The 12,624-nt window shown below is 50.2% G+C and overlaps 1 protein-coding gene across 1 annotated transcript in view; it reads right to left on the bottom strand.

Moving 5' to 3' along the window:
- The window catches only part of ICE1 (interactor of little elongation complex ELL subunit 1), a 97,622-nt gene extending 88,470 nt beyond the window's left edge, over window positions 1-9,152 (bottom strand). Inside the window, 1 exon segment of the mRNA XM_007953261.2 lies at window positions 9,069-9,152. Within this exon segment, the coding sequence (XP_007951452.1) occupies window positions 9,069-9,152 (84 nt within the window).
- Between the last annotated feature and the right edge of the window lie 3,472 nt (window positions 9,153-12,624).

Raw genomic sequence — 12,624 nt, 5'->3', positions numbered from 1 at the left:
GGCGGTTATTGCATGGGGAGCTGCCAATGATGCCAAGGCTGGTGGGTGACGCTCAGAATATCTTCCCATAAAATACAATTCGGTCCATTACATTTCAATCGATTACTAGGTGATTCAATGAGCTTCACATTCCCAGAATGGGGAACCAGCAACATCATGTGCCCCCTGCCATGACGAAGTTACAAGAAAGAGCAGGCCATCCTTCCTGAGCCTTGACTTCCTGGTCCTGGGAACCCAGATGGGCCAGGGAAGACGGGGAAAGACGACATCAGGGAAGCTGAAGAGATAGAGCGATGCAATGCACACATATCCCTGAGGGGACCTTGACCCAGAAAGACAAAAAACAAACTCCTACCAGGCCACGGATGGGCCGGTCCTGGTACACACATGTTGGTACTCCCATTACTGCACCTGTGGATACCCTGACGCGGAGGCTGCAGGCTGTTCCTGAGGGCAAGCATGGCTCTGTGAGGTGCCATGCTTTACAGAGCAAATTCATTCACGTGTGCACACCAGGGATGAAGCAAATGCCACAGCAAGGTACGTGTGTGAATCTGGGCAAGGGGACACCAAAGTTCTTTGTGCTACTCTGCCAATTTTATTGACATGGTTTAATAGTTTCCTTAAAAATTATTCTATGCCTTTAATATACTTATTACTTAGTATTTTTAAACTCTTCCTAAATAAACTATTGTTTAAACCACACAGTAATTGTTCTGCTGGGAGTGACTGGGCAACTGTTCACCCTGAATTCTCCATGCCAACCCACAGTTTCTCATGTTTCCTGACTTTTTACTGCGAGCTCTTATTTAAAACTCCCAGTCTAGGGATCTTAAAAGCTTGCAAGTGGCTATCTAGATGCAATGGTTGGTCTCTCCTCATCCAGAGCAAAGAAGAATGAAGAAAACCAAAGACGCATGGAAACAATTAGTCCAAGTGACTTGCATAACAACATGTGATCCTCATCCTATATGACTATGAGACCAGAAGAACTAGACAGTACCTGGCTACTACTGTTAACCACTCGGAGAAGGATCTATATAGGAGATCCTGGATAGAGAGGGAGAACAGTGTGGAACAACACTCAGAATTATATTAAAAAAAAAAAAAAAAGGGACAAAGGGACCAGGTTTGCTGGTCTGATAGAGCCTGTTGGAACCACTGAGACTATGGCCTCTAGCTGCCCTTCAGGTCTGGGATTGAACCCACTCCTGTGGCTTCCAGCCAAACAAAAGAGAGGCATATGAGCTGAACATTTACGTGAGGTTGATACACTTGGAGAGATCAATTATGGGAGAATAGAAGGGCTGTGTATGCACAGGTAGACAGCTCAGGGGGCAGGAGTGCATGGGAGGGCAGGACACAGGGAAGGGGTAACTATAAGGAGGAAGTGGGAGGAGACCTGTTGCACTGTGGGAAATTACAGTCAATGAGACAAAGTGTATGTGAGCTGCTATATGGAAAATGAGTTTGCTCTGTAAACTTTCACCCTAATCACAAAAAAATTAACAAAACCAAACCAAACCCAGTCTGTGCTGGTCTCCCTGGAGCAGTGTGTCCCCTCAGCTGTCACACAGGCCCCAGGCCCAGCTCCTTCCCTCTGGAGCGGTGTGCACTGGGAACAGGACAGCAAGGTGGGAGCGCTCCCCTCCCCAGCCCTGCCCAGGCACTCACCCAGAGAAAACAGGAGGGCCTCCTGGAACCTACGAAGGCGGACCTCGCCTCCCAGCCTTCTGTGTGCCTCGTGCTTCACCTAGAGCAGACTGTGTTCTCCCCTAGAGCCTTCACACCCTACATCCTCTCTGACTACAACATGCTCCTGCCTCCCTCCCACGACGTGCGTATCACCTCCAGAGCGAACTGAGACCGCCTCCTCTCTCCTGTGCAGGAGCGCTGTCCCTTCCAGGAGCTCCCAGGGTACCCAGCAGTCCCCATCACAGTAACCGCAACCTCACCCAAAACCTGAGCTCCTTGTCTCCACCATGGATGGCTGCAATACAAAACACAGCACGGCACCACGGACATGGTGACGCTCAGTAAACATCTGGTAAATAATCAATCACAGTTTCCTGAACATTCCCTCTAATAGGAGCATTTACAAATCAATGTATCTGGGGAAACAGCAGAGCAGACCGAAGGAGCACCGATGCTCTGAGCTACAGGGGAGAAAGTATACTGAATATACCGTGGACTGACAGAGGAACAAACAGATCCATCCCGCAAGTACAGCCAGAATGCCCCGTAGGAGCCAGGACGGACAGCCTTCCTCTCACATCCTCTGGACATGTTATCAGGAGGGACTGGTCCCTGGCGAAGGGTGTCACACGCTGTAAAGTGGAGCATCAGTGGAAAAGGAAGCCTCTCCAGGGGAAGGACTGGCACAGCAGCTGCAGTGACGGGCTCAAGCACAGCACGTACTGTGCGGTGACACAGGACGGGGCCGCGTGTCCTTCTGCCGCCCGTGGCGGCCCTGAGTCGGAGCCGTCTCGACAGCACCTAGCAACTGCCGGGAAAAAATGTTTCACGTTCCAAAAGACAAAGTTCAAACCACTGGGAATTTAGGGAATGTTAATTTGTTAGAAATCAGAAATGTAATCAGCTTTCTGATGTTGGTTACCTTTTCTCTGGGTTTTGGATTAATTAACATTCCCTTACCTGCTAGTGCTTTGAACTTGTTTCCCGTCCTGACTGACCGAGTTCAATTTCTGAGTTCTAATGAATCCCACATTCATCTACTATCCCACCTGCTGTATTGCTCCGTCACTTTACATGCATTAATGTTCTTTTTTCTCCCTGGCTAAATATGTAAATATACTATGCACACAAGGCAACAGCCTTCAAGAGCTATGGTAACCATCAATGGCAGTCCAGTACATGTTTGCACTGACAGGCTGAAACGTGTCCCAAGGACACATACCAACTTGACTGGGTCAGTTCCAGCTACGCCAGCTACACAGTGCCCTGTGATCCAAGCCCAACAAAGTCCAACGGTCTTGCTCTGCAGTGAAGGCTGTAACAGACTTCATCTCACCTCAGACTTCATCGCACCTACTTTGGTCATGTTGTCAAAAGGGGCCAGTCCTGGGAGAAGAAGATCATGCTTGATAAAGCACAGGGTCAGAGAAAGGGGCAGGACCCCCAATGAGAAGGACGTAGGCAGTGGCTACAATGATGGGCTCAGGCACAGCAAGGATGGGGAGGTGCTGCAGGATGGGACAGTGCTGTACACGGGGTTGCTATGAGTTAGAGCCAATGCAACGACACCTAACAACCACAAAGGCTGTGAAAAAGAAAGGCCAGTCCTTCACCAGAGGAAAGTGACTACTGACTTCACTTACAACCACCCAACTTAAAACCCACTTCAATTGAGTTGATTCTGACTCATAATGACCCTGTAAGACACAGCAGAACTGCCCCATACGGTTCCACAGCTGTAAATCTTTATGGAAGCAGCCTGCCCCATCTTTCTCCTGCAGAGTGGCTGGTGGGCTGGAACCACTGACCTGCTGGTTAGCAGCTGAATGCCTCAACGAGGGCACTATCTGAGCCCATACCCAACTTAACACTTCTTTAATTGTGCATAGTATTGTCAGATCTATGACTGTGCAGTCTACACAAGCACTCAGACTAGACCATTGTTTGATAATCATCAGCCCCAATCACGATAAAAGAACTGAGATGAGGTGATCTGTGAGACCTAAGAAAGATACACCAAATGCAGCCATCTACAGGCTTCTGATCTTAGCAAAGGCACTGTTCAGCTTCCAGCTCTGGAGACAGAGGGCTGGGAGGGGTAAGCCCCGACAGGAGGATTTTTGGTGCAGGCAAACAACTGTTCAGCTGAGGACAGACACAAGGCAGCCTGGTGTTACAGCTCAGAAGGAAGTTACAGCTTCACCGCAGCACCTTCTGTCGGGAAGGACCCTGCACTCGGCTTCTCGATGTTCTTCAAGGTCAAGAAGCTTCGGTGTGCTAAACTCAAACAGCACGCCATCTTCTCACCAGCCCTAACCTCTTCAGAAGTTTAAGTGAGCTGCAGCTTTTGCTGTGGTACTATACAGGACATGCAGAAATGTCCTCACGTTGATCCTCTCTCTGCTGTTGTTAGGTGCCACTGAGTTAACTCAGACTCACAGTGACTGTATTACAACAGAACAGAAACACTGCTCAGTCCTGCACCGTCCTCACATCTGTGCTATACTTGTTTGCCTGCACCTTGCAGCCACTGTGTCAGTCCATCTCATTGAGGGTCTTCCCCTCTTTCACTGACCCTCCACTTTACCAAGCATATCCTTCTCCAGGGAACGGTCCTTTCTGACAACATGACCAAAGGAGGTGAGACGAACTCTGGCCATTCTCACTTCCAAGAAGCATTCCGGCTGTACTCCTTCTAGAACAGGTTTGTTTTTCTTGCAGTCCATGGTATTTTCCGTATTCTTCACCAACACCACAATTCAAAGGCATCAGTTCTTCTTTGGTCTTTCTTATTCATTATCCGGCATTCACATGCACATGAGACAACTGAAAATACCACGGCTTGAGTTAAGAGCACCTCACTTTTTAAAGTAACATCTTTGCTTAACACTTTAAAGAGGTCTTTTGCAGCAGACTTGCCTAGTGCAATACAGCATCTGACTTCCAGACTGCTGCGTCCATGAGTGTCGACCGTGGAGTTAAATAAAATGAAATTTCTGACAACTTCAATCTTTTCTCCATTTATCATGATGCTGCTTACTGGTCCGGCTGTGAGGATCTTCATTTTCTTTATGTTGAGGTGTAGTCCATACTGTGGACTGTAGTCTTTAATCTTCATCAGTGCTTCAAGTCGTCTTCACTGTCAGTAAGCAAGGTTGTGTCATGTGCATACGTAGGTTGTTAATGAATCTTCCTCCAATCCTGATGCCATGTTCTTCATACAGTCCAGCTTCTCAGATTATTTGCTCAGCGTATAGACTGAACAAGTATAGTGAAAGGATACAACCCTGTCATTCTCCCTTCCTGATTTTAAACCATGCAGTGTCCCCTTGTTCTGTTCAAATGACACCCTCCTGATCTATGGACAGGTTCTTCATGAGCACAATTAAGTGTTCTGGAATTCCCATTCTTTTCAATGTTATCCATAGTATGTTACGATCCACACATCAAATGCCTTTGCAAAGTCAATAAAACACAGGTAAACATCTTTCTGGTATTCTTTGCTTTCAGCCAAGATTCATCTGGTATCAACAATGATATCTTTTGTTTCATGTCCCCTTCTGAATCCAGCTTGAATTTCTCGAAGTTCCCTGTCAATGTATTGCTGCAACTGTTTTAGAATTATCTTCAGTAAGATTTTCCTTGCATGTGACATTAATGATATTATTCGATAATTTCCACATTCTGCAGGAACACCTTTCTTTGGAATGGATACAAATATAGCTCTCTTCCCATCTGTTGGCCAGGTACAGGTGCCACCCCTTGGCTGTCAGTTGGTCGTATTGTAGTGCTTTGTGTGTTACTTTGAGGCTGTAGGCTTTGCCACCGGTATTTTAAATACCAGCAGGGTCACCCCTGGGGGCAGGGTTCACTGGAGCTTCCAGACTAAGACAGACTGAGAAGGGCAGAGCTGTCCACTTCTGAAGAAAATGGCCACAGAAAATCTTATGAGCAGCAGTGAAGCACTGTCTGCCATGCAGCTGCCTTTGCTTGGTTCTCACTCCTCCCACTCTGGATTTCCTCTGTAACACACTCGCTGTCTAGCTCTCTCTTTGACTGTTTGCCCACCACTCTTCTTCAGAGTCTACTCTTAAGCCATCTAGGATTTCTTCACCAATTCCTAGTGATGGCAATGTCCTGTGAATCAGCCTAATGGCTTTCAAAGTTCTTGGTATACAACAGAACACGTTGCTCCAATCTCCTATCTCCACTCCAGCTGCCAACGACATCCTTGAAATGAACTCAGAGCCCATCTCACCCAGTCTCCTCTATGGCTCCATGGAAGTGCTGTGTTCCAGACATTGAAACACTTCCCCAAACCGGTGCCACATGGTCATGATGTCCTCCTTCCTGGTCTCCCACTTCTCCTAACTACCTCAGTCCTAGCCATCACTCGTGGTTGACATCTCTGGATCCTCTGGGTCCTGACACAAGATCTGTCCATTCTGTACAGCCTCTCTTACCCAGAACCCTTTTCTTCTCTATATGCATGGCCAAAAACTTCAACTTAACCTAGGCTTCTGTTACTACCAAACCAAAATCAAACTTACTGCCAGCGAGTCCATTCCGACTCACCGCGACTAGTGAATGTTAATGAAGTAAGATCCCACACGTGGCTGCAGCCACTCCCATCCACCCTGCATCCCATGGGCTGTTAGTTTTACTTCAAACACGGCTCTCGTGGGGTAACTAAGCAAACCCTCATGCCCTACACTCCTAACAGAAACCAGCATGCAACTTCAAGGAGCTAACCGTTGAGGTCCTCTACCACCGCCAACAAACCTATCTTCCAGTCTTCTTTTCAAAATTAAAAAACTGTTCCAGATACTCCAGTGCCAGCTGCCACCTTTCTCCCCAATGCAACGGAGCATGCTGATGCAGGGAAAGGGGCTGCTAAGACAGGCCACCAGTCACACCATGCCACCCGGCCAAGTGCTGAACAGCCCTGCCTACGCCTCCCTGTACCCTCCAGGGCTGCTGCGGGGTAGTTATGATGTAACCTCGCCCCTAACAAAGTCTGCAGACCCCCGAGTTCTAACAGGCTCCCTCCCATCGCTCTTTTCAGGCGAGATCGCGACTGCGAAGTCGTTCATACCAGTTCCCCTCCACTGACTTTCTGTTCAGAGTGGAAGCCGAAAGCCTCACTGTGTCCTACAGGGCCTCACACTCAGGCCTTACTCTGCCCTTCCCATGTCAGCTCCTGCGCCTTCCCCACTCATTCCGCTGCGGCCACTCCGTCGGCCCGCTCTTCCCAGCATGGCCCAGCAAGCTCCTGCCTCAGGCCCTCATCACCGAGGTTTCCATCTCCAGGCGTTCTCCGCTCAAGGTGTTTACACAGCTCACATCCTGCGGCCAGAATCTCTGCTCAAGTACAACCTTCTCTGTGTGGCCCTCGCTCTCTAAATCCCACCCACCGCCTGCCAGTTCCCCACCCATTCCTCCTCTACCCTCTCTGCTTACTTCCTCTCTGATGCGTTTTTTTAATGTTCTTTTAGTGTAGTACCTAAGGCACTTGACTGCTAACCAGAAGGCTGGTGGTTCAAACCCACCAGCCACTCCTCGGAAGGAAGGAAGGTTGGACAATCTATTTTGCTAGTGATACTGCCTCAGAAAGCCAAAGAGGGGTTGCAATGAGTCAGGGCTGACTCGAAGGCACCTAACAACAACAATAGAACTTCTTTTGTCTCTATTCTTCACTGCACCCCCTCCCCCCGCCAAGAATGGAAGTCTCGCGAAGTCAAGGACTTTTGCCCCACAACTGCTGTATCCCAAGTAACCTACAGCAGTGCCTGACACAGGCAGGTGCTCAGTCAGTACTTTGGGTGAATAACCTGACCCAAAGAAGAAATAACTTAAGATTAAAGATAATTTAATTCACGTTTCAGAAGGTTTAAGGCCAAAAGAGTAAAGCGTCTCCACCCTGCAGCTCAATGTCGGAGTCTAGGATTTCTCCCTCTCCTCCTGCGCAATGCCTCCCTCCCGCGCCTGCCACCTCCAAAGTTTAACATGTCGGAGACCAGTGCAGATACGCAACCTGACAAACAAACCCAGACTGCTCCCGATGGCCTACCTGGATGGCCTGCACACCTTTCTAATGTCATCTCTCCAACCACTTCCCCAAACAGACTTCGCTCTGCTTCTCAAAGGCCTCAGGACCCCTTCAGCGCTGCCCTGTCCATACCACTCCTCCCGCGCCCCTCAGGCGCCTCCCCACCACCCTGCCTGACCAGCCCAGCCAAGAGACAAGACCATCATTTCAGCACCCCCTTTGTTTCCTTGACAACATGTAACGTTTTCTAACGCTGTCCTGGCACACACAGAGCCTACTTGTGCAAACTCCAGGGGAGAGGAAACCCCATCTATTTTGTCCAGCACTACACCCCCAGCGCCCAGCACGGTGTGTGATTCAGAAATGACACTTTTGTTAAAGCTTGTGGTAACTGCGCCAGCTAATAATGACAGCGACTAGCTCCGTTTCGCTCCTACAGACACTGTTATGCAGTTGGCTAAGACTCTCAACACCACGCAGGTAGGGCAGTCTGGGCTGGAAATGAGTTGACTGGGATTACTTCCACGACCCCATAAAACGTGGAACCAGACCCTAGCAGGTCAGCTCCTCTTCTGTCACTGTAGAGGACAAACCACCCATGCTGCTGTTGGAAACCTCCAGAATCCTCATGCCTTTAAACTGATCACTTTAATCAGAAAAACTCACAGGCTGGTTGATGTACGCGATCATTTGATTCAATTCAAAACTGACCACGGCCCAGTGCCCCAGGTATGAGCTGAAATGGTTCCCCCATTAAGGACCCTCCCAACCCAACCCCGTCCCATAAAATGCTGCCTTCCTGCCACAAATACTTAGGGAGGGGAACGGTAAAAAGTCCTGTCCTCGGAGAGAGACGGCCCTCAGCATCTCCCCCATCACTCACTAACCCAAAAGCCAGCCGGGCAGCCCGGCGACGCGGTGGGTAAAGAGGGCGGCGCTCCAGAACTCTCACCGCACGCCCCCCTGCACCGCATTCCGATGAATGAATTCGGGCTTCCCAGTCCCACTATCAGCTCTGCGAGAGAAAGATGAGGCGTTCTGCGTCCGCAAAGATTTACAGCCTTGGAAACCCTATGGGGGTCGCTAGAAGTCGGAATCCACTCGATGGCAGTGTGCGGTGTGCTTTTAGTCTAAACAAGGCACAGGGGCCGGCCCTTAGATAACTACAGGAGCAAAGGAGCGGGAAGGGGAGCAAAAGGAAGCTTTGGTCGGGAAGCGAGAGCAGGGCACTGCGGCGCAGCCCGCGCGGCCGGACCTCACAGCTCCGCGCCCCCGGCGTCGGCCAGGCCGCCCTCCGCACCCCCGGTTCCCAGAGGCGCCGCACCTGCTGCAGGGAGGCGCAGCCCTGACACCGCGAGAGGTCCACTGCCGTCCCGGGCGCCGCCGAGCGGGTCTCGCCCGGCATCATGGTGCCTCCGCCGGGCCCACTGGGCCCGCACGCCTCAGGGACCCGCGGCTTTGGCCCCGTCCGGACTTTGCTGCCGCCGCCGGGCCTGCCGCCTGCCAGGCCGCTTCCCGCCGGGTCCGGGCGGGTCCATCCGTGCACAGAGGTCCCCGTGGAGCTGCCGAAAGGCTCTCAGAGCCAGAGCCGCCGAAGGCACAGCCGAGTGATACTACCCGGCGCGGCCTCTAGCGCGACCCCGGCTAGCCAAGACCCCGCCCCGCCCTGGTTCGCCCCGCCCCCTCCCAAGAGTGGGGCTGCCCGAAGTGCTGCCTGAAAAGAGTAGGCATCGTAAGCCGTGTCATTGCTGCAGTGCAGACGCTCTCAAAAGAAAAGACAACTACAGAAGGCTATTTGAGGTGTACCCCTTTCACTGATAACGTTTAGTCCCTACTTGTTAGCTTGCTCTGGAGACAGGCTTAATATAGAAACCTAAAAACTTTCCTGAGGGGCGGTGACTCCGTAATGATGTCATCAGGCGCCTGCTGGAGTGGAAGACCGCGGATCCTACCGGGAAAGTGCGCGATTTATAACTAGAGGGAGCAGTGCTACCCCACAGCCAGGATCCCGTACCGGGAGGGAAAGGAGAAGAGAGGGCGCCGCGCCGGCCGGCAGTCGAGCGGCTCTTCTGGCCGGCTCGCTGAGGTCCAGCACCTAGTGGTGGCGTTGATCGCTGGTGACCATCTCTCCTACGGGACCTTCTTGACCCGTGACCGCTCCTCTTCTGCAGCCTGCGGCCCACTTGTCCTCGGCCTGTCATTACTCGGTCTTGTTTCCAGACCCTATCGCCGCGTGGCCCCCAGAAACCCGAGGGGCAGTTTCCCAGGCCCTGGCTGACGGTGCCGCTGCCCACCCGGCGACCTCGCCGCCTCCCACTGTCAGTGTCCAGCGAGTACCGGTTACCAGTTGCTGAGCGGACTCTGACTCATCGTGATCCCACGTGTGTCAGTATAACGATGCTTCATAAGGTTTAGGATTTACAGTGGCTGGCTTTTCGGACGTGTATCGCCAGGCCATTCTTAGGTGTCTCTGGGTAGACTTAGACCTTCAACCTTTTGATTAGCACTGAGCATGGATCCCTTTGCACCCCCAAAGACTCTCCAGCCGTTCCCAAGTCCTATTTTTAATACCTCCGGGGAAGAAAAAAGAAAAACGAATCCCTGCCCAGACTGTAATTACTGAGTAAACCCAAGCCCTAGTCTTCTCCCTTGAACAAAAGTTTTTCTATGATATCTACCGCCACCACCATCAAATTGTTAATAATCACCGCTGTCGCGTCAGTCCCTTGCTCCGAAGTCTCACGTGGCTTCCTGCCCGGTGGGTTTTTAATTCTAAACGTGATAAAGAAATGCATGAACCCATTTCCTTTATTGCAACGTGGTCATGGGAAGCCACACAGGTTTAGTCCACAAAACGTTCATGTAGTACAATTGAATTAATTGTAATTATAGTGTTAAGTGATTAGAATCCCAATCATTAAAATTCAGGCTTTTACCAACCACGTTTTGAACTTGGAGGTTCCCCATAGCTGGATTCTAGGGACAGCCATAGCAGACATAGTCTTAAGTCTCCAGCAGGGTCTGTTCTTCAGAAAGCATCAGTCTAGAGGGGAACCTGTTGCCTTTGTCTTCTCTCAAGGGATACACGAAAGTTAAATGCTTATATACAACTTTCTAACCTTGGCCTTGCCTAACAGTGGCGAGGTGATGTCATGTTTAGTGTGTTACTTCTTTTCATGAAGGTCAGACATTGACCTAATGTTGCCTTATTAGATATTAAGGGGTTGTTGACAGCATCCTGATATTGCAAGGCCACCTTAAATGAGATTAAAAAAAAAACCTTTATGTTACATTTCTTTGGTTGTTTCAGGTATATGCCAAGCCAAGTTAGGGAGGTGGCTTATAACCTTTACACATGCTTCAAATGCTCTGTAAGACCCATTGTAAATGACTTGTGTATGTGTGGCTTAAGAGCATCTGTAGAAGCGAAACTAGCAATGCCTTAGGCACATTGCAGAAGCATCCATATGCTGCCCTGTACACACATGGTTCGAGACCATCAGAAATTGTACAACCTGCCTAGCACTTCTGTCTGGGTTATAAAGCTCAAGTTTTTCATCTTCAGCATGAGCGTGTGTGGACAACCTTACCACATACACCTTCCAAGAAAGTCTGGATTTTTCTCCGGGTTCTCCTATGCAGATGTCACACTCTTACCCTTGTGTACGAGGCCCTGGGTTTGCTCTTGGCTACTAACCAAAGAGCTGGGGTTCAAGTTCACCCAGCAGAGCCTTGGAGGAGTGGCCTGGCAACGTGCTCCCATTGTGACCAGGGAAACTGCAGTGCGGTGTGCAGTGCTTCAGAGCACCTGAAACTGCCATGAGTCAGACCTTGGTGGCAATGGGCTGCGTTTCGTTTGTTTGCTTGTTACTTACCTAAAGGCTATGCTTTTTTTGTTTTGTATTAATAACCTAAGGGCTGCTGGTTGAAACACAACCACCACAGGTGATAGCCAAGACTTGATCGCAGTTCTACTCTGTAACACATGACATCGCCATGAGTCAGAGTCAAATCAAGGCAGTGGGTTTGGGTCTCACCCTTGCTTACATGACCTGTGGCTGCCACTTGGTGTGAGAAGAAGGGGCCAGATCGCCAGCATAGTAGGTGGCCTGCAGTGGACATCTAAGAGGAGCCTTCCTCAGTGGAGGAGGTCCAGGCTAGAGTTGAAGACAAGGGTGCGAGCAGGTGCGCAGTGGGACTCACACACGTTGGCAGACAGACCAGGTTAAAGAACAGGGAGAGAGGTGTGTGCGTCCCCAAGGACTTTCCGGTTCTAACTTTGAGTCCCAGACAACTGTCCTCACAGTAACTGTCCTTTCAGTTAAAGTTTCTCAGGTGAGTCTTTGTTCCAGAGGACCTAAGTGCGGGAGCCCCGGCTTATGCCCCAGCCTCATCTCTGTCTCTGCTGTCCACCCCACCACAGCCCCACACAAAGCCTCCTGCCTTTGGCCTTTACCCGTGTTCCCGCCTCTGGGCACCGTCCCAGCTCCGCATGTTGAAATCCTACCTGTACTCCCAGGTCCCACTGTTACCACACCAACCCCAAGTCTGCCTCTTGGCACTCTAATTTGTTGTCACACCACATTTTTACTTGAATTGTAGTGATTTTCCTCTCTTACATCTGAGTCGTTCTCCCTTTAAACACAGCAAAGTGCATATATAGTAGGTTGTCAGAAAGAATTAAACTCAATGCAACTAATGGAAGGTGAGCATTAACTTCCCAAAACAAGTTCTCAGTTCTCAGACCCCTCAAAGCAGGAATAAACAAAGGCTTGTTTTTGTGGGCAGGGTTCCAGCAATCTGTTTCCATAAAAGGCTACCCAGCAGACACAAGCCTACAGTCCTCTGCCACCAATTCTTCTTGGTGTTTTTTTTTTTTT

The sequence above is a fragment of the Orycteropus afer genome, unplaced genomic scaffold, assembly GCF_000298275.1.
Source record: "Orycteropus afer afer isolate SDZICR_OR568_19922 unplaced genomic scaffold, OryAfe1.0 scaffold00381, whole genome shotgun sequence".
In the NCBI taxonomy this organism is placed as follows: domain Eukaryota; kingdom Metazoa; phylum Chordata; class Mammalia; order Tubulidentata; family Orycteropodidae; genus Orycteropus; species Orycteropus afer.
Note: the sequence above shows the minus strand (reverse complement) of the source record. Positions and strands in the feature narration are given on the sequence as shown.